General features: G+C 45.6%; 1 protein-coding gene across 1 annotated transcript in view; it reads left to right on the top strand.

Moving 5' to 3' along the window:
* BRINP1 (BMP/retinoic acid inducible neural specific 1) overlaps nt 1-20,737 on the top strand; it is a 59,928-nt gene that overhangs the window by 27,614 nt on the left and 11,577 nt on the right. The window contains exons 2-5 of the mRNA XM_086475697.1: nt 4,927-5,117; nt 10,281-10,450; nt 11,727-11,832; nt 18,498-18,734. Coding sequence (XP_086331823.1) covers nt 4,927-5,117; nt 10,281-10,450; nt 11,727-11,832; nt 18,498-18,734 — 704 coding nt within the window. The remainder of the gene's footprint in view (nt 1-4,926; nt 5,118-10,280; nt 10,451-11,726; nt 11,833-18,497; nt 18,735-20,737) is intronic.

The following is a 20,737-nucleotide window of genomic DNA, read 5'->3' as shown; positions in this document are numbered from 1 at the left end:
TTCTTATCCCGTCTCTGCATCAGGGATACAGACTCTTCCTCCTCCTTGCTAAGAGGTTTATCATCTTTCCGAAGCTCTTAAAAGCTTCCCCACTGGCAGAAGTTCAGGTCCTTGCTAGGGATTCCCCCTGAGGGTCAGAAGACTGTACTAATCCTAAACATATCATGGAGTGCCCTCATAATCCTGGTCAAGTTTCTGCAGCTTCTTCACCTGGAAAATGAGCAGGCCACGGTGCAATATTCCTCTTGTATAAAGTGCCTTGAGACCTGTAGAGGCCTCACCTGTGCTTTCCAGGTAGTGGTATTGAGACTCTGATGTCACTGATGCTTCTGAGAAGCAATGATCGGTGAAATGGTATCCAAGAATGATTTCTGGGAGGAATGATTTTAGTGCCCTTTTGCACACATGATCCATGAATCCAAGGCCTTGGTAGATCCTCCAAAGGTTCACAGATTCAAGGATTCAGTGGTGACAGACAGACGAGAGCATGCTTACCTGGCCCAATGCCATGGAATCAATTTTGGCCAATAACAGCTGCTTCTGCAGAAAATGCAATAAAGTCTAGCATTGAAAGCTAACGGAAAACCTGTTCTTGAAGATTTTTCTTCACAGGCTTCAGGAGTTACAGGTTTGATCATTCCCTAAGGCCAGAGCTATACTTTTCCCTCTATCAAATATCACCTTGATAATTCTAAAAGATTTCACTAGCCATATCCATTAACATTAAGTCTTTTTTTCCAAAACGGTACCATAATCTTGGCTTTGGGTGCATCTTACAGCACAGAGTTCTATAGGTTGTGTGGAAGACTGCTAGAATTTAGAGGGTTGCTTTTAATGTAATATATTCTGGAACTGGGGAAGCCAAGTTTAGAATGTATTTATGATCATTAATCAGAAATCTTAAACAATACTGCATAATTTGCTTGACCAATCCCAACCAATCAGCAGCATACAAAGAAAGCATTCAGCCAAACACTATGCAAAATCTTAAAAAAAAAAAAAAAAGTGCCTGAAAAATGTCACTAAGTAAATTCAAATAATGCATAAATTAGAGGGAACTGCAACTGGCTCATGGATATTCTATGAGCAGAAGATAAACATCTAAGTTAGTTGCATAAATTATTCATCATAACGTATTTGCTCAGCTTTTCTCATCAGCTATGAAAGCCACATAACTAAGCATTTGGAAAGTATAATATAACTGGGCTTTCACCTCAATGATATGCCCTAGGAGTAGGAAACCCTGGGGAGGGATGGCATGCATGAGAACCGAGTGGAAGACGTGTCCTTCACCATGGTTTTAGATGTGGATTCTGCTAAGGGCTTGTCTACTGCACGAATGGGGACTGCAATTGTCCCTTGGCAGCAGGCAAGGTTGAAGATAAGGCAATGATTTCTTTTAAACTCCTCGTTTTGCCTCCTGCCAGTGGTGTCATGAGAAGATGTTGGACCTGATGTAAAAAATGAACACACTGTTTAACAAATTTTCATCCTCTGTTCCTACTGTCTCCCATCTGTATTGCCCACTGCTTTCTAGTCCATGGTCCCAATTGTAACTGTGCCCTGTCCACCTCCAGGCACTGAAGGGAGACACTCCCAGGGTTTGGGCTCTGATGTATCAATAGGGCCCTGTTGATCAGCTGCATGTTTCAACTGTACGGTCTTTGCTTTGGAATAGGTAACTTGGCAGTAACAAAACCAAATGCTCCGTCGGGTGCGGTCGTTCAGTGTCCGGCGGGGTTTTGGTAGCGGGGAGGGGGCTACAGAGGTGGCTCCTGTGAGAGGCTTCGAGACGCTCCCCCGGCTCCAATTTCGGACCCGCCTCTGGCCAAGGCCAGGCCAGTGGCGCCTCTGCGAATAACTCGGTTTAAAAGTGAAAGAACCTGTTGAGGAGTTGTTTGTTCGTGGTTCTTTGTCGGTGAGCGGAGGAGAGGAGGGGACGGGAGAGACCCAGCCCTGCGGACACCCGGGTCAGTGAGGGGGCAGAGGGCGGCTGTGCCGGAGCAAAGGCTCCCCTGCGGCCCGCGGTACGAGGGCGGCCGAGCCCCCGCAGCCCCTGGAGCCCAGCGGCGGCCCAGCCGTGGCCCTGCAGCCCGCGGAGGGCCCCGGGCCGGAGCAGGGGCCGGGCCCGGAGCAGGCCGTGGCTCCGAGGCAGCCCGCGCTGGAGCCGCCCGTCGGTGGGAGGGCGGCAGCCCCGGGAGGGCCCCGCGCTGGGGCGGCTCTGGGGAGCTGCGGCCCCGCGGGAAGGACTCGCGTTGGGGCGGTGGGCGGGGGAATGTCTGCCGGGAGAGGGACCCCGCGGTGGGGCAGGGGAGGGCTGCGAGGGCCCCTCTGCCTGCGGGGGAAGGAGCAGGGAGAGCCCTTGTGCCGGCCGGGCTGGGACCCCCATTCCCTGCCCCTGCGCTGCTGGGGGGAAGAGGGAGCAGAGCTGAGCCCGGGAAGGCGGGAGGGGTGGGGGGAAGGTGGGTGGTTGTTCAGAGCTGGTTGTATCTCTCGTTATCCTTGATGGTGGCGGTTGTCCATTAAATTGCTGCTGTTGTCCCCGGGTTGAGTCTGCCTGTTGCCCGTGCCCATCGCTGGTGAGTGAGCCCCCCCTGGGCTGGGTCTCGCCCCTCGGGCCTTTTGGTTGTGTTTTCTCCTCCCCATCCCTCAGGGGACGGGGCAGGGGTGAGCAGCGGCTGCAGGGGCTCAGACCACGACATGGGGAACACGAAGCATTCCCCCAGCCCTTTCTGAAAACCTGCTGGCTCTGGAGGGCTCTAGTCCCTCCTGACTTTACTGCTTCCTGCAAGCATTATCAAGAATCTGAGAGCAAAAGTGTGCTTGAGTTTTACAGGAAGTAATAATTGTCTCTTTGGAGAGGAAGCACAGATGGCATTTTTCCTATGCTTGCTAGTGATGATCTTTGTGATAGGAACATGGGAATCGCTATTTATTATAAAACCTTGCCTGTATTTTAGCATCCAGATCTGCAACTTCCTATGCAATGTAACTGCTGAAGGGACCATTCCTTCTTCATGCAGAGGGTATTTCCTTGTATACTGTCATTGGGGATTGCAACTCTGCTCAGGAATTGTTAGAGCAACCCCTCTCTGTAGGGTCAGAGAGAAGTTATTTGGCTTTACTTTTAGGGTTTTATCAATCATTAAGTCAACTGTGGGACCCCCAGCATATCCCTTCCACAGATACTAAGTGCTTTTATACTATTCTGGGGCAGTAGAGGGGAAAAAAAAAGTATATTCTGTTCTATACAGTGAATACATGGACATTGGTAATGATATCTGTAGACAACTTTGGAGCCAATGGTCTATGTTTTCTCCACTCCTGGTATTAAGATCCTGGTGTATGGGTTTTTTTGTGTTGAGTTTGGGGATTTTTGGCCTTTTGACAAAGAGTTTTCTAGGAAAGACCGATGTTTCTGTTGATTTCAAGGTCTGACACTAATGACTAAGGATGGGGTAAGAGGGGTGTTTTGTTTTGACATTTTTACTTGGCTTATGAAAGCCTAGGAGCTAAAGAGGGGGCATTAGCTCAAGTGTAAGGAGATATTTTGAAGTGAAAAGCTGGCACTTTGCTATTTTAATGAATGCAGCTGCTGTTAGGCAGCCTGGGGTTTTGTGATGGGGTGCAATCAAAATAAATGCATGCATAATTGCATTAACTAAAATAACCTGACACACATAAAGTGGACTGAATGTAGAATTAACCTGCGAAAAAGTCTGTTTTGTGATCGTGGCTTTGCACCTGACTTACAGCATATACTAAATCTGCCTGCACGTCAGGTTCTCCACCAGCAAAGTGGGATTGCCGGTGCTGGTTGACACACATTGATAGAAAGTGACGCGTCAGTGCCAGGTATTGTCATTACTATTATTTAAATGACATTTTTGTCTTAAACCCGAGTTACAGGAATAAGTGAATGAAAAGTGACAGAGAAGCTTGTGACTTGATTATCTGGGAGGTAGCTTAAGATAGTGCAGGTGCACTGTGAGAGAGTAGTTATAAATAATATCCTTTCCTCTTAAGAAGGACTTGCTCAATATTTTTCAAGGGACATGAATAAGTTTCTCATCTTTTAGGTGCTCAGCTGGTGATGTGTTTCAGAAGCCTGATTTTTAGATTGCAGGTGTGCAAGGTTTTCTCTAGGCATTTCCCTCTGTGTCGTTTCAAAATGGATACCTGCAATAAAGAGCTGCTTTTGCAAACATTAGCTTTATTTTTTTCCCGGTTGCTATCAGTTTAAAAAAAGGATTTGAAAATCACTTCACAGGTTTTTTCTTAAAACAAAACAAAACAAAAACAACTCAAAACAAACAAATCCTCCATTTTCATCCTGGCCTCTGCTTATATCTGGATCGATCCTTTTAGATGGTTTATCAAATGTATTGTTTTTCAAAGTGATTTTTTTGCCGTATTCCCGGTGCTGAAAGATTAAGATGTTTGGGGAAAGTGTTTGCTTCAGCCTTGCTTTGCAAAAGCGTGCCAGGAAGGCCTGTGGACACAGGGATATAGCAACGATCAGACTGGTCTAGATCTACAGTCTGTCTAACTGACCAGCTCTTTTGCTGACAGAAACCAGCATTTGCTGCATTATGGAGAGGTGTAAGACCCCGAAGTGTGTGAGGGTGAAAGAACCAGCCTGCTTTCTTTGTAGGGAAATGGAGCCCTCTACCAGACATCTCTGGAGACTCTGAGGGTACTTCCTCATCAGTCCAGACTCTGATCCTCAAAGTGTATTGTTATTGTGCAGTAATGTCTCACTTTTCCTCTTCTCCTCCCCCTTCCCCTCTGTCTAGCCTTGTGACCTCATGTGTGTATCCAGTTGGGGGTGTCCAACAGGATTGTCCCCTTCTCCCTCCTCCTTTCCCTTCCCGCCCCTCCAGACTCGAAGCCTCACCCCTGTTGCGTTTCTGTGTTGTCACATAGGGAGTTTGCCCGTTGGAAGGTGAGGAACACAGCCATCGAGCGGAGGGACCTGCTCCACAATCCACTGCCCCTGATGCCTGAGTTTCAGAGGAGCATCCGCCTCCTGGGCAGGAGACCCACCACGCAGCAGTTCATTGATACCATCATCAAAAAGTACGGCACCCACATCCTCATCTCTGCCACCCTGGGAGGTAGGTGGCAACCTGGGCTGTTTTCTTGTGTGGGTGTTGAGGGTGGGGTGGTGAAGGCACTGGAGAGCACCTGCAAACCTCGGCTGTGCTGTGTGGAGGCTGGCTGGGAGCAACAGAGCCAGGCTGCAGCTCCCCCAACCAAAGCCAGTCTCATCAGCAGACAGTGTGAAAACCTCCAGAGTATGAATAGCCTTTGCAAATGAATTCGCAGCGCGAGGTGTGCGAGTTCAGCATCTGTGGTACGTGTGCACCTGTGTTCCTCTGACAACGGCGTGTGTGTACCGGTGTGCGTCAAGATAAACATGCTTCATTTAGCCGGGGAGCCTGTCTGTCATTCCTGCGCCTCTGTCCTTAATTTGACAATAGAATGTGTGGATCCCTCTTTTTTTTTTTTTTTTTTTTTTTTTTTTTTAGAATGAAACAAAATGCAGGGGGAAAATCATCCTTTCTTGCTGGAACTGGAGGAATTTTAAAAAGCTTCAGGAAAAGGGAGTTCAAGGAGTTGGGCAGGGAGCGTGTGCAGCAGGGGGAGAGACCACCAGAAAGGCCTGTGCTGAATGCATAAGTGAAAGCAGTAACATGGAGTAGACTTTTGAAAAAAAAACAGTAGTTAAGTAAAATTCAAAATGTATATGCAAGGACTGCAGAGAGGTTTGCATGTGCAAGCAGGGTATGGCGGTGATGACATAAGACGGAGTACTGTAGGGCCATTAACCCATGAGTGTGCACTGCTATTGGTGCTGCATAAACATTTCAAGTACTGAGTATTGAAAACAGGAGGGGTGAAAATCAGCAGCCCCTCTTGATATCTGCTGCTGCTTTCTTTTTTTTTCTCTCTTGTATTATTATCTTTGTGATTCATTATCCTTTTGGGGTGTGCATTTAAATGCCTTTTCTTTGAGAACTGCTGTCTGTTAAGAGGGATTCCGCGGTGGTAAAGGATCTTAATTTTAGTACAGTTTGTTGCCGTTGTTTCTTCTAACGTACCCAACCTCCAGCCTTGCCACATTGCAAAGTTTGTAGTGAACTTTGAGGAATTTCTGGCCATCTGTCTGTTCCCAAAGCGTTCTGCAGACACTGGGATGAGGCATAGATGAGATTAGATGTGTGCATATGATTCCTGCACAAATTAGATGGTAGGTAAATTGGCACAGTTCCATCAAGTCAAATGGCCTCTTGTGTGGCAAACGTCCTTCAAAGATCCTCAGGCTGCTCTTCCAGTCCAGACACTCAAACTGTCCACTCCATCAGCAAGAAATGTGAGAGAAAGCAGGTTTCCATGCATTGAAGAGTACAAGTGACTGCATCAGGCCTTAATGAAGTCTGCATAAGGATAAACTCTTTTTTTTTTTTTTTTTTTTAATTGAGGCCCAAGCCAGCCAAGTAAGAATCCAGTAAAGTGAGAGGACTTTTTCGTGGATTTACTTTTCTTTCCATTGACGTGCCCTTTTCTTCTTGCCACTTACATCCGTGAAAATTTGAAATAAGAAAGACCTTTGATGGTGAAATATATTTTTAATTTTGCCTGGGTGAGGTTGTGAATTATTCACAGGGGCTTGTTTCTTCTCCTGATTTTACAACACAACAATTTTAAATATGCAGAGACTTGTAACGAGAACTGGTGTTGGAGAGGAGTGCTAAATGCTCCATCAGCCCAGAGCATGGTGAGCAACGGTAGGGGAAAAAAGAAGGATTTATCTTGGCAATGGTGGTCCCAGAGAAAATGTAGATGAAGCTGGGCATGCATTATGCAAGGAGGACATGCTCTAATCACAGTCTGTGGGCCCAACAAGACCACTGGGATGTAAAACCAGACGTGGCCTGGCACCTTTGCTCTCCCAAGACCTCACGCCTCCTTGGAAAAGTTACAAGAATTCTGCTTTGGCTTACAGTTGTTTATAAGCCTGATGTCTTATTAGGTTGCAGACAAGTGACAAACACACAGGAAATCGTTTTGGTTTTAAATGCCAGCTGTTGCATGGACCCCGGGAGGCTGGGTGATGGATCAGGCCAGCCCACCTGAATACAGCAGCTATTTTCACACCTGGCCACATGAGGAACAGCTCTGATGCTTTTCAACCTACAGAGCAGCCAGGTCCCCCTGGAGCCTAATAAAAACACAGCTCTGCTCCAGTTTAGTTCTGACAAAGGGATTGGTGAAGGGTCATTTTGAGGGCATCCATGCTCTGGGATGGAGCACACAGAGCTGAGAGCCAATTTGCAGGGAAAGCCCTGAAGGAAAGACAACTTTGAACATAGCATCAGCTTAATAAACGAGAAATTAAGACTTAATAATGCAGCAAAAGTCTATTAACCTCTCTTGATCTAAGGGTTGCTTTCTCATGCGCACTCTCCATGGGGATGCTGTGCTTTTCCAGGTCTGAACACATGTACACAGAATAGGTTTCCAGCAATATTAGTTCTGCTCAGCACCCTTCACCCCTAGGGACAGTATTTGTCCCTCAGGAGACGCATCAAATACTTTCCTATTTTCTTTCTTCTTCCTCCCAGTGGAAGGGTCCAAACACCTCAGGGAGGAAAAGTGACAGCTTTTGTGGGGAAATCACAGATCTCCACTGCCCTAGAGCACAGGTTTCTCCTGTCTGATGTCTAGGAGCTGTCTCAGCTGCTCATTGCCTGCTTCATGTTCTCTGGGGACCAAAGATCTCCTGGTGATCAGAAACCGATGTTATTGCCTGATACAATTCAACCCATGCTTCCCAGTTGCTCTATGTCCAAGGGACCTCCAGCACCAGCATTACTCTACTAGAATGAGCTGGTCTGGACTGAAAAGGTCCTGATTTTTGCGCTTTTGGCATGATATTTTTCCAGAAAAAAAGCTGTTTTTTCCAGTTACTGGTGGAATTGAAGAAGAGTTGATACCTGGGTCCCACAGGTTCCTTTGAGAATGGCAGTAAAGGAGAGAACATCCCAGGTATTCCCTGTCCTTTTGCAGTCTTGTGAAATGGAGGCAAAGCATCATTGAAGTCTGCTGCATCTCCATGCAGATCAATACTTCCGTTGCCTGATAGATACAAAACCTTTGGTTCAGAATACAACACTTTCACACCGACCCAGCCCATCTTCCCCCAAGCCTCTTGACTAACTCCCATCCAGAAAAATGAGTTGCCTCCTTGAAAATTCACAGAGTCTGACCTTCCTTCAAATCCTCCTGTAAAACTCACCTCAAAGATGAGACCTGAAAATGCGTTGACAGCAGCCAGGCAGCTGGTGTGCAGCGCTCGCTGTTTCTCACACTAATCACAGTCGTCTTACTGCCGTGTCCCTTGCCGGCTGTTTGCTGTATACACCCGTTGTGTCTCATCAGATGTGTGGGGTTTAAATCCCCTGGGACGGGAACCATCTTTCTGCTGTTTGGATAGAGCCTGACGTGACAGAGCCTTCCTCCCTGCCAAGGTCTCCTCACACTGCTCAACACATGGTATTGTTAACGGTGATAAAGGAAATCAAAGGTGGTCATTTTCCAAGGAAAGTGTTTTTGTGAGAAGTAACAATGATGATACTGTTACTTACTACAACTTTGATCATGGTCAAAGGATAGTAAGTTATTTTTAACAAAATATTAAAGTGAGAAAGTTTTACATGCCAAACTTCTCCACCTAGCTCCCATGAAGCCAATTAAAAGATTTCAAGTGGTCAATTCTTTTCATGAAAAATACCTTCTTTCCACCAAAAATTTCCATTTTTCATCTCAAAGCCAAAGGCTCAATCCTCAACATATCAATCGCTTGAAAAACTGAAATCCAATAAAAATATTTTGATTTTCAGCCAGAATATTTTTGGTTCATTTTCAGGCATTTGGCTTCCAGATAAAAGCTGGAAAATTTCCAGGGAAAGCAAGGGGAAGGGCTTACTGGGTTGTCTTTTTTTTTGCATGTATGCAATAAAAGAAATTATTTGGACAAATCAAACAATTTCAGCTCATACAAATTTTTAAGAAAAGTGCTTGTTCTCTTAAATAACAATTAAAATGTAAAAATACTGAACAGCAAAATATTCCTTGGCCTAAAAAGTGGCGGTGCATTTTTTTGACCATGCTATCATTGCCAGAGGCAATGTATTCATCAGTGGTTCATCTATCAAATCCGAACAAGTACTGTTCTTCTCTTCGAGAGCTATGTAGAAATGGCACATTCCTACCCTAGGTATCTATTCTCATCATTTATTAAAATCAGAACTGCAGATGTTAAGAATGCAGAATGGTATTCTACCCTTTTACTCCGTCTATAATGCTAGCCTTATGTTAAGAATGAACTGGATTTTAATCTGACTCATACAGCACAAATTGAACTTTTAGGTAAATATTACTTCTTAGCTTTATGTGCTTTTTGTATATCTTTTGTTAGATTCAGGTTTCTGCCAATATTTAGGATGTTTGGTGCTATCAGGTCTTAACTCCTTCACTCCCAGATTCTCTGTGATTACTGGCTGAAAATCACCTATTGTCCCTTCTCAAGCACGATATTGTTCGCTCTCTACTTAAATTCACTGAATAAGACTTGAGGACAGGGAAAAAAAAAAAAAGAGCAGAAAGGGTGGATAGTTAAACTTTCTCATTTGCTCTTTCCCCTGATTGCTGTCTTTCACTCAGCCCCCTGCCCTTCCCCTTTTGCACGATCACTGGAAGCTGAAGAGGTATAACTAGCATTTGTTTGTCATCTGTACCCACCTATGTCCCTATGTCCTATTTGCAGCTTAAATCGTCATTTGTTTCCTCTAAAAATCGGGTCAGAGAGAATTGCATATAAGTGGCATCTTCTCTGGTCAGGTGTGCATCGTTCAAGAGGTGCCATCCACAGAGGAAAGTGTTCCTCAAGTGGGCCAAATGGTCTGAATCCTTTCCAACAGTTATAGTAAAGCTATGCTGGCTGATAAACTTCCAAAATGTTATCGACTTAGGTTGGTGGAGCTGATCTACAGCTGTGGTGAACCTGGCCTTTCTGGCTGGCCAGGGGAGGCTCATATGTACTACACTGAGATTCTGGTACTGGTGAGGAATGGTGGGTTCATTTAAGAGTGCTTTAGGTGTCGGGCTTGCTTTCTTTAGGTGCAGCATGTGACATCATGTGTTCCTGTTAAGACAACCCTACAAGGCAGCCTCCTGGGCCTTACTGAAATCTTTTTTTGTTCTCCTTGCTGCAGGAGAGGAGGCCTTGACCATGTACATGGACAAAAGCCGCCTCGACAGAAAGTCAGGAAACGCTACCCAGAGCGTTGAAGCATTGCACCAACTTGCTTCCTCCTACTTTGTAGACCGTGATGGCACCATGAGGAGACTCCATGAGATCCAGATCTCTACCGGAGCAATCAAGGTACTGTATCTTGCCTTGAGAAGAGAAAGAAGATTGCGTGTCCGTACCAACACTAGGGATTTGGGGAAGGACTTTGCCAGTCCAGTGTGATGTCTTTTTTGATCACAGGTGGTTTTGTTCCCACACTGATTTCCCAGGGTAAATAGGTCTCTTACAGACTTTACCGAAGAATTGATTTTCCCAGGGCCAGTAGTATCTGGAAAGGGGTGGGCATTCAGAGTAATGCTCATGTAGGACTGGAGACTTTCACTATGTGTGGCAGTGACCTTTGGAAGGGAAAGAGGGAACAGATAATCCAGATCAGCGATGGATGTGGGAAGGGCAAGGCAGGTCTGTGAAATGGGTAACCCTGTGCAACCCAGCAGTATTTTCCTCTTGTGGGTGTAAGACTGCTAAACATCTCTCAGTTGAGTTTACGACAAGAAAAGGTGAAAAACTCAGTGTGGCATTACTGATGCATCTGGAATAAACGGACTGAGAGACAGCTTGGGAGTTGCAGCAGGAAGGAAGGGGAGCTGCTCAGAGCATACAAAATAGGGAAAATGGCTCTGCAGACAAAGGCTGCCTTCTCTGAAAGCAATCGTCCTATATTGGGGAGGGATTTTATTGTTGCAGAGTTCACTTTCGGGAAGGTAATGTGGATGGAGTCGTCATTGTTAGCCATTTCTGAAAGGTTTCAGCTCTTGTTATTGTTCTGTGGTGTCTCATGGCTGAGTCTGTTCCCTACTGGATGGGAAATTGAATTGAGATATTGAAACAGTGACAGCAGATAACCACCCTTTGTGAATTCAGGAAGGGCAGCTTTCCTCCATGGCTGGAAACCAACAGCAACAACCCCATCAACAGCACTGCCCCCATCTATCCTCAGCACAAGGATGGTGTGCACATATGTTGTGGGAGCACTAGGCATCGTTGTGGGCTGGCAGTCTATCTCTTTATCTTGCTTTCCAACAAGAGAAGCCAGGGAATAATTCCTCTACTGGCTTCTGATGTTCTCCAATGGAAATACTCTGAGAAGCATCAATCTGCAGGACCTTGTTGCCAAGCCCAGAATAACACACAGTGTTAAAAAGAAAGCAGACACAATTTACTCTGTTTTCTTCAGCTTGTGACTCTGCCAAAGTTTAGCTGTGTCTGTCCAGTGTGGGGCATTTTTTCCCAATTAGGGAAGATGTGCTTTGGATTGAATCAGCTGGTGACAAGGGGTCAGTATATTACAAGGTCTGAACCTGCCTGGGGAAGATGTGATGCTCTCTCTTTTCTACATCCTCCATAGGTAACAGAAACTCGGACTGGCCCCCTGGGCTGTAACAGCTATGACAATCTGGACTCTGTGAGTTCTGTCCTTCTGCAAAGCACTGAGAGCAAACTCCACCTGCAAGGTAGGGCACAGACATGAGGGAGATGGTAACGGGGCATGGAGTGGGGGGATGAAATGAGGGAGGGGTGGCCTGTTTTCTAGCCTTTTCCCCGCCTCTGTTTGCTGTGATCCCCTTCTTCACTTGAGTTCCCTGAAGCAGCACTAGTGGCTTCTGATGGCTTTGTATGATGCTCGGCACAGCAGAGCCAGGGCTTGGCAGGGACTGAGCTGAAGGTGCAAGGAACTGCAGACTGGACCCCAGGGAAGTGTCTAGGTGCCCCCTGCCATTGAATTTTGATGGACTTTTGTGTATTATACATACACCGATATAAATAAATGTGACCTTTTCCATTAATACTGAAGGGACGTTCTGTCCGTGTCTCTCTGTGTTCCTCCCAAATTGCTGATTTGCGTAAGAGGTTTGCAGATCAGCTTTTGGGACTCTCTAATGACCATAATCTTTGGGAAAAGTCACAGAGGTTTTGTTCGGATGCTAGAAGCCATGGCTTCAGTCCCAGTTGGGGAGCTAGTCCAGAAGTCAACAGATAGAGGTCATGACTGAATTAATAAATAAATACATGCTGGTTAGCAAGAATTCAACTTCAGTAGAAGGAGGAAATTCACTGGGTGTGTAATTTACTGAGGTTATTCCCAAGTTTTTGACAAAATAAGGAAATGTGGGATTTAATTGCTCATTTGCCCAGATGGTTTTATTTCTGGAATCCTTGTACTTGCACAAATTTTAATTTTTCAGATGAATGGGCTACATTACATCTTCTGCTTTGAGTATAATTTGGCAAGTGCTGTTTTAATCTTGGTTTCACAGAAACTGAGTTTCATTTACTGAGTCATGTTGTGGATGTATTATTATTGTTGTTATTATTTGCCTTTAAAAATAATAGGCAGGTTGTTTTCACTATTCCGGTGATTATCTAAATCACTGAGTTCTGGTTCTTACCTAATTAACAATAAACAAATTGAGGCTTTTTGCATACTGTGATGATGGCTGCTGGTAATGAGAACCCAAGGATGACACATCAGATAACTAGGTAAACAGCTAAATAAGCAGACAGCTCGGTTTATAGGCAAACAAAGTGGTAAGTAGGTGAATCAATAGATCTGTATTGGTTATCTGATCCTACAAGAGAAGAGAAAAAGTGAGATGCCTGGGAGGGGGAAGGAGGTGAAGGAAGAGGCAAAATTTAGGAGACAGAGGGGATATAGGGTGGATGAGGCTGTGATTTCTGATGGGAGCAGACAGAGGACCTCAGGGGTCAGCCACAGTGCAGAGAGGGGCTAGAGCCAAGCTAAGGGAGACGATGAGGGAAGGGAGGAAGGTAAGAGCTCTTCCTAATAGAACAAAGTGACCTTTAAAGCTACACCTGAGTGTTTTCTGCCTAATCTGGAGTGCAGTTCTTGGGATAATTACCCAGGATCCTTCCTCTGCTCTGAGAGGCCTCATTAGGAATTAGTCACAGGGCTGCAGGTAATGGATCATGACCGAGTCTCCTCTGATCTGATTAGCAGCCGAGCATGAGCTGCTGACAGAAATCCATGTTACTACCTTCGTGTCACTCTGGCTCCGAGGCTGGCTCAATAAAAGAGCAGCATCTTCGCGACAGGGAGAATTTCTGTTTCTGAACTCGCTTGCTGCTGCCCAGCCCTGAGAGTCATGGTTTCAAAGATGTGCCCTTTAGGAGATCTGATGGCCAGACCCAGAGCTAAGCTACCTTCATGCCTGTGTGTAGGGTTCGGGAAGGTCAGCCAGCCTGGAGATTTAGGGGAGGACCCGCATGCATGCACAGTGTGGGATGTCTGGTTCTGCACCTGTGGTTACATGGACAGAAAAACATCACTCATTGATAAACCAGTTACCCCTGTGGACCCAGTACGCATGTACCTCTGGGTTAGACGCCTGCCCTGGGGTTTATATACAGGTACATTTGTCACAGTAGCTCAGAAGGTTTCCCAATTTCCTAGCATTACCTGGGGGCAGGTTCCCTGTCCTGTGCATGGGGAGGGCTGTGCGGTGATGCAGCCTCCCTGCACGGGACTGGGGGGTTCCTGTTGTGGGCCAGGATCTCACAGGTGACCACGCTTACTTGCACTTTGCCTTCTCCTGTCCCTGCCACTGGCGTGAAACCGTCCCTTCACTTGTCTCTGCCTCTAGTGTGGCTGATGCACAAGATGCCTGTGCTGCCTGGAAAAGGAGTCAACCAGAGCGGGGGAGGGGAAGATGTTAACAGCTGTACAGCAATGTGGTGGGAAAGTGTCCTAGGCTGAAATTTGCAAATTTGAGCAACACCTAGAAAAGTTTTGGGAAATTAAAATTCCAGAGAAATATCCTCTTGGACAGTGTGACAGTATATGTCAATATTGCAGCATGGCACTATTTCAATCTGTGCTATACATGGTGACATTAAACAGGAAATACTGCATATTGGGTAGTTTGTTACGTCAAATATGGTAATAGAATATTAAAATTTACATTACAATTAACATTAAAGTCTTTGCCAAGATGGGCAGAGCAGTAATGACAACACAAAACATTTCAGCTTTTCAGCGAAACAAAATGAGGAAATACAAAAAATACATTTAGACCTTTCCCTGTCAAAAGTGCTTTTGGAGTCAACATGCTCTCACAAAATGCTTCAACGAAACTGCATTTTCAACAGAGAACTCTTCTATGGAAAATGTTTCAAATAGCTCTAATTTAGAGCTGGGAAAATTTACCTCTTTTAATGCAGGAAGCCTTTTATATACAGTCTAAAGCCAAACATCTCTCTCTAATAGTTTTTCTAGGTGAAATAAGGACATGTTCCCTTTTCATACAGTTCATATTCTGCCTGTAGTTAGCGAAGACAAACCTATACCAAATCTGTGGTGCTCTTAATTTTTAAAGAGGAACTTTATGGTTTGCAGTGTGGCAGAATTCCTCCTTCTGACCAGTAAGTTACCTCCAAAACTGAGATATTCTCCTGAATACTCCCGAACCAGCAAACTTAACCTTCTGCATCTGTTTTAAGCTGCTGATGCTGCTGTGGAGGATGAGACCATTCCTTGTACACCCTGGCTCGGATTGAGGTGTTCACCCCGTGAAAATGGTCCAGTATCTCTGTCTTTAAGACCAGGTTGCCCCCCCTGCTTGGCTGCTGACATGAGGTTGCTTTATCAGTAGACAACACTGAAAGATTAAAAATAATTTTTAAAATCATATTTTCAATATTCAAATAAATTTCTCAGAGAACAAAATAGCATCTTGGGATGTTTTATTAAGGTCATGGCTGGCAGCAGGGCTTTTCCAGCTAGCATGGCCAGCTGCAAGCTGCTCTGTGGGGCTGGTGTGCTGTTACAGTCGTTGGGACTACAGCTTTCCTGCTTTAAAGGTGGCAACTGAAGGACCCAGAGCAGTGGTCTCAACCAGTATGGCCTTCTTACAATCTCATGTTTGTAAAGATTACCTTAAAAATGATTAATCACACCTCTGCTTTAGCGATAGCTATAATCAACTCAATTTCGGCAATATTTAGTCATGGGTGTGGTATGGAGCTACATATGAATGAGGAGGGTACCAGGACTGAGTGAGATGCTACTGGCCCAGTACTTGTAAAATAACTTGCTAGGATCCAGTCACAAGGATGCTCAATACAAACCCAAAAATGTTGATATGGATCTGCCCTTCTCTGGGTATGATGATAAATGTGTGGGTGTTTTTATACATGCATACATGTATATGTTAAACTGTGTGTGTGTATATGTTAAAGTACAAATGTGAAAGCAGGCATGATTGCATTTCAGTAACCCTAACAGTAATTTCTTCCGCAGGGAAATTCCTGGCTGGAGTTGGAGTTACACACAATCCCTGCAGCATGTTTGCAGTTTTAGTTAGGGCTTTGTGTTTGGTGTATGCACACTTGTGTTTCGATGAGTAGCTGGATTTGTGTGTCATTGTGTTCCTGATCTGAGCGCATATTTGAATATATGTTGCTTGTTAAATGCTACAGTTAACTGCACGGATCAGAACTGCTTACCTGATTAGAGTTAAGTATTTATAGAAGTGCTTTTTTGAATTGGTGCTAAGTGTCCAGAGGGTCTGATGATCTCTTAAACTTGAGATTATTTCTTACAAGAGAAGGTTATCCTGGAAATATTTTTTTAGAAACCACGAGTTTTATGGGCAAAAAGCAAGCATCCACATGAGGCACTCTGCAGTATAGGATGGGACCATGATGGGACCATGTTTCGTTTTGGAGATTACAGGGTATTCATGTTTCTGCGTGTGCTGAGACACACAATGGATACCCCTTGCAATGGGAAATATTTCCCCTGAAACTTCAGTTGCTTTTTTTACCTTCCAGAAAAAAAAATATTCTCCAAAGCCAGTATCAGTTGTAGCTGGGACCACACAGCTTGTTGGTGCTGTTATCCCAGTTGAAATTCAAAGACAAAATATGGTGAGCTGAAGTGCCTGCGGTCGTTTGGGCCTCATATTCAAAGGCTGAGGCCAAGGCAGGTTGCTCCACCATGAAGCAGAGAGTGGAAAGATTTATTCATGGGACTTGGACCATGAATAAACAGGGTCAATGCACATCAAGAAGTCCAGCCCCCCTCTCCTGTGAGCCTGAAATCTCAGTGAATACTGCAGCCTTCAGGCTCTCCAAACCCCTTTTGTAGATCTCTGTTTTCCAGTAGTGCTGCAATTTCCTTCCATCCTGAAGGAAAGTCGGAGCCTGGCAGGTGGGAGCATCCCTAATGTCAGTGTGAAGGTTTGAAAAGGTACCATCCCTCTGTGATGGTTGCTTCAGATAAATCCCTGAAAGTGGGACAATAGGAACAAAGCTGAGCTTCTTGTTGAGAAACGTCTCAGGAAAGACCAAAGAGGCCTCAAAATGCTGGTTCTCCTTAGGCTAGTTTTAAGGTGTTTGCAGGGATGCTGTAGATTCTGGTCAGCCCCTTGCATGTTCCTTCCCATCCCTGCAACAGCACTGCAGAAAAGGCAGCAGGGGCTACGCAGACATAGTGTCTCCAAATGCCAGGCTTGAAATCCTTTCTTGTGCAAGGGTCACAAATGTCTTCTCCAGCTGAGGGTTGCTCTGTGTTCATCCTGCCTGGTGGCTGCCACTGCTCCACGCTCAGCTGTGCATTAGGTCAGACAACAGGGCAGCTCGCTGCCACCGGGCATGGTGCTCACAGAGACCATGCCCTGGCAGTAGCAGGAGGGGAGAGGAAACGGAGGCCCCTGTGCCTTCAACAGCTCCCTGATCCCCCCAAACTTGGGCTTCCAGAGGGGCCTTGTCAAGGCTGAGGTGTCTCCGTGGAACCAAAAGCAAAAGGGTAATGGGGGTCCCGGGGGCACTGCGCACCGCTTTTCTCTTGTCTGAGGTGAACATGACCCATCACAGAGATGGGCCTGAACTCCTGAAAGGAGTCACAGCCCTTCCTGCCCTTCCTGCACATTCTCATCCTCTGAATTATTGTCTTATTTTCATTCCACTCCAATGAGCTGTCAGCCACGGGTACAGTAATTCAGCGCAATAGAAACACAAACAGATGGGTAATTGACCTGCGTGCCTTCATTACACTGGAGTTCAGTGCTGCTGTTCGAGCCATAAACTCCTTTATCTGCCACTGAAATCCCTGGACCTTTCACAAGGAAGGCAAAGCGGGAACAGGCTTCCTGCGAAAGGCTCGCTCCGTTATTGTCATCTCTGCCTCGTGCACCACAGATGCTGACCAAGTCTGACAAGCAGGACTTGCCAGGTAGAAGAAAACAGCTGTGAATCCTCAGGGACATCTGTAGGGAGCCTGGAGATGGGGCTGGAGAAGGACAGGATGGAAAAACATGTGCGCTGTACACAGGGCAAACGCTTAAACTGTTATCGTGTCCTCTGGTGTCTGAGCAAGCGTACACCTACACTAATGCCTGCACAGATGGATGGATACACAAACACTTGCTATGGAGAAAGAGACGTGGGGATAGAGCTCTTGGCTAATGTAAATCTTCAGAGCACCACTGAAATCATTGGCACTAAATCCATTTGCACTTTTATAGGATTTGGCAAGTAGCCTTCCTAGCAGGGAGCAAACTGAAAAGACTCAGGTACCCAACTTCTATATTTATACTGGGCACTTAGCTCTGCAAGGGTCTTTTATAAATCCCTCTTTGTACTATTTTCCTTTCTCCTGTTTTCCTTTCTCTCTTCTTTTCTCTTTCAGTGTGTAGTTTCCTTGTTTCTGTGGTACCAAACCTATTTAGTCTCTCAAAACAGGTCAGAATAGCATAATGCTCATCACTTCTGAACTAGCACTTGGTTGCAAAGTATGAAAAAACCCACACCTGGGAATAAGGAAGGCTTCGCATTTATGTGCTTTGTACTGTACTGGGATCCAGGACTGGGATGAAGAGGATACACTGGGCATTGGGGAGGGGGAAGTTACTTGTCACCTTTCTCCCAGAGAGCAGATGGGCTCTGCTCTCAGCTAACTCACTGCTTTCACTGGAGACAGCAATTTGTACCCCACCTTCCTGACTCTTGACAGCTCCAAGGAAAATATCCCAGCAGCTTTTAATTCCTCAGCATCACTTTCCCAAGCTGTTAATGAAACAGGTTTTGAAAAGATGAACAGGTACCTGAAGTGACTTTTTTGTTTTTTTCTCCACATCCCTGCCTCTTGTTTCTATGCCAGGTCTCCAGATCATCTTCCCTCAGTATTTACAAGAGAAGTTTGTCCAGTCTGCCTTGAGTTACATCATGTGCAATGGCGAGGGGGAGTACATCTGCCGGAACAGCCAGTGCGGCTGCCAGTGTGCGGAGGAGTTCCCGCAGTGCAACTGCCCCATCACCGACATCCAGATCATGGAGTACACACTAGCAAACATGGCCAAGACCTGGACAGAAGCCTATAAAGATCTGGAGAATTCAGGTAACTGAGCAAAACACGTTTTCAGATTGATTTATTTCACAGAATCACAGGATGTCAGGCGTTGGAAAGGACTTTGAAAGATCATCTAGTCCAACACCCCCCCCCCCCCCCCCCCCAAGCAGGTCACACAGGAACGCGTCCAGGCGGGTTTTGAATGTCTCCAGAGAAGGAGACTGCACAACCTCTCTGGGCAGCCTGTTCCAGGGCTCTGTCACCCTCACAGTGAAAAAGTTTTTCCTTGTCTTAATGTGGAACCTCCTGTGCTCCAGCTTGCACCCATTGCCCCTTGTCCTATTTCAAACAAAACATGTCATACCAATTAAGAATCTTTTCTTCCCTCAATATAATGCTCCAGTTTGGATAAAAAATAGAGGATACTGAACCCAAAAATGTGATCTTAGTCTTGAGGGAGTGCCTTTTTTCTCTGTTACCTGTACAGACAAAACCACACACCACACATAGTTCTTTGTATAGAGATATTTTCCATGGAAGAATTTGTTTGATTAAAAGATCTTATTTTTCAACTCAGAATCTCTCTTTAATAGTTCTACAGAGAAACTTCCACAATATGAATGATGCAGAAATTGCTTTTCAGATTTGCATGAATGATTTATTCTGCTTTGGTGAAAGGCAATTCACAGAGAGAGAGCACAGGCCAGATGACACCTCATTTGAGATAGAGAGGAGAAGAGAAAATGACTTCTGTCTCCTACAGTGCCGATGTCTGCTGGTGTGAACGTTTCTTTTCTCCCTCCGCTTTCTGCCAGCGTGACGCTGAGGGTATCAGCAGAGTTTGTTCCACGTTGATGCTGGTAACACCCCTAGCAGGCATGCTGTAATACTTATGTGATGTGCATGCTCAAGGGTTTGAGCTAGCGAAGAGGGCAACAGTATCAGTGCAATAACATCCTTTCCTTTATCAAATGATCTGCCTACCCTGAAGCCACATGGGCATTAAGCAGAACTTCATTGAGAACTTATCCCTGTGATGACTCTCATCTCTTAGTGTTAGCCAGTTATTTTCCAACACATTTTCTTTAATGATTATTGTCATAACTGTCCATGTTTCCATGTTAGGAAAGAAAACTATGAGGAAGGGACCATCTAGCTCCATTCAAGACACTGAAGAATTCTTCAGAAGTCTTCCCAGCAGCAGTTTCTTTCTTCCTCTTGAAGGTCACCTTAATCCCTTTAATGGTTGAAACAAAGCGGCCTGTGATGTGTCCTCAATGGGCTGTTGAGGACTGCTTCATGCTTCAATATGTGGACCCTGCTGGCATGTCTGCTGTTGCACAGATTCTTATGTCCCACTCATGCTGTCAGCTTGGTGCTCAGCTGAGCAAAGTCAGAGTAGTAGTTAATGGCCCAAGGCTGATGACCGTCTTCACAAGATCCCCCCATATCCTGTGGGTAGCCCCAGGGCTGGGGCAGTTCCCGCAGTAGGTCACTAGCTGAAGAGGTCAGTGGTTTTCTGGGAGTTTGTACAGATTCATGGATGGGGTGGGTACACCAGGGCAAATCAGAAAGGTGGATTTCAGAAGCTTCTGCTAGCTCAGTACTACACAAATTAGGATTACTGGCAGTGCCTGCCAGTACAGCTCTGCTACTAGTTGCGTGTTACTAGTTGCTAGTTCTGGCACAGGTTCTTCACAGAAGATGCTCAAGAGCCACGTATTGGCCACCACTCATCAAACCGCTTTACATTCCCAGGAGATCTAACCCAGACACTTAGAAGGTGAGAGCCCTATGAAGAGAGAAGAATTACAGTCCCACAGTGATTGTTTTACTGTTACCTTCTGTACTTGTTGCACTTGATCTAAGCAAAGACTGTGGTAGATAATTATATTCAGTCTCCCTCCCCTTGAGATTTCAACAGGGGAAGGTGTTTTTCATTTGCCGTGTTAAAGTGACGCAGCGCAGCGCAACGCTGTGCTGTAGCCGTATTCCACCCAGGGCTGGAGGCTTTTCCGGGCTAGATGGAGTGATTATCTTTATGTTTAAAG

This window comes from Leptosomus discolor, chromosome 19, assembly GCF_034619465.1.
Source record: "Leptosomus discolor isolate bLepDis1 chromosome 19, bLepDis1.hap2, whole genome shotgun sequence".
NCBI classification, from domain to species: Eukaryota; Metazoa; Chordata; class Aves; order Leptosomiformes; family Leptosomidae; genus Leptosomus; species Leptosomus discolor.
Note: the sequence above shows the minus strand (reverse complement) of the source record. Positions and strands in the feature narration are given on the sequence as shown.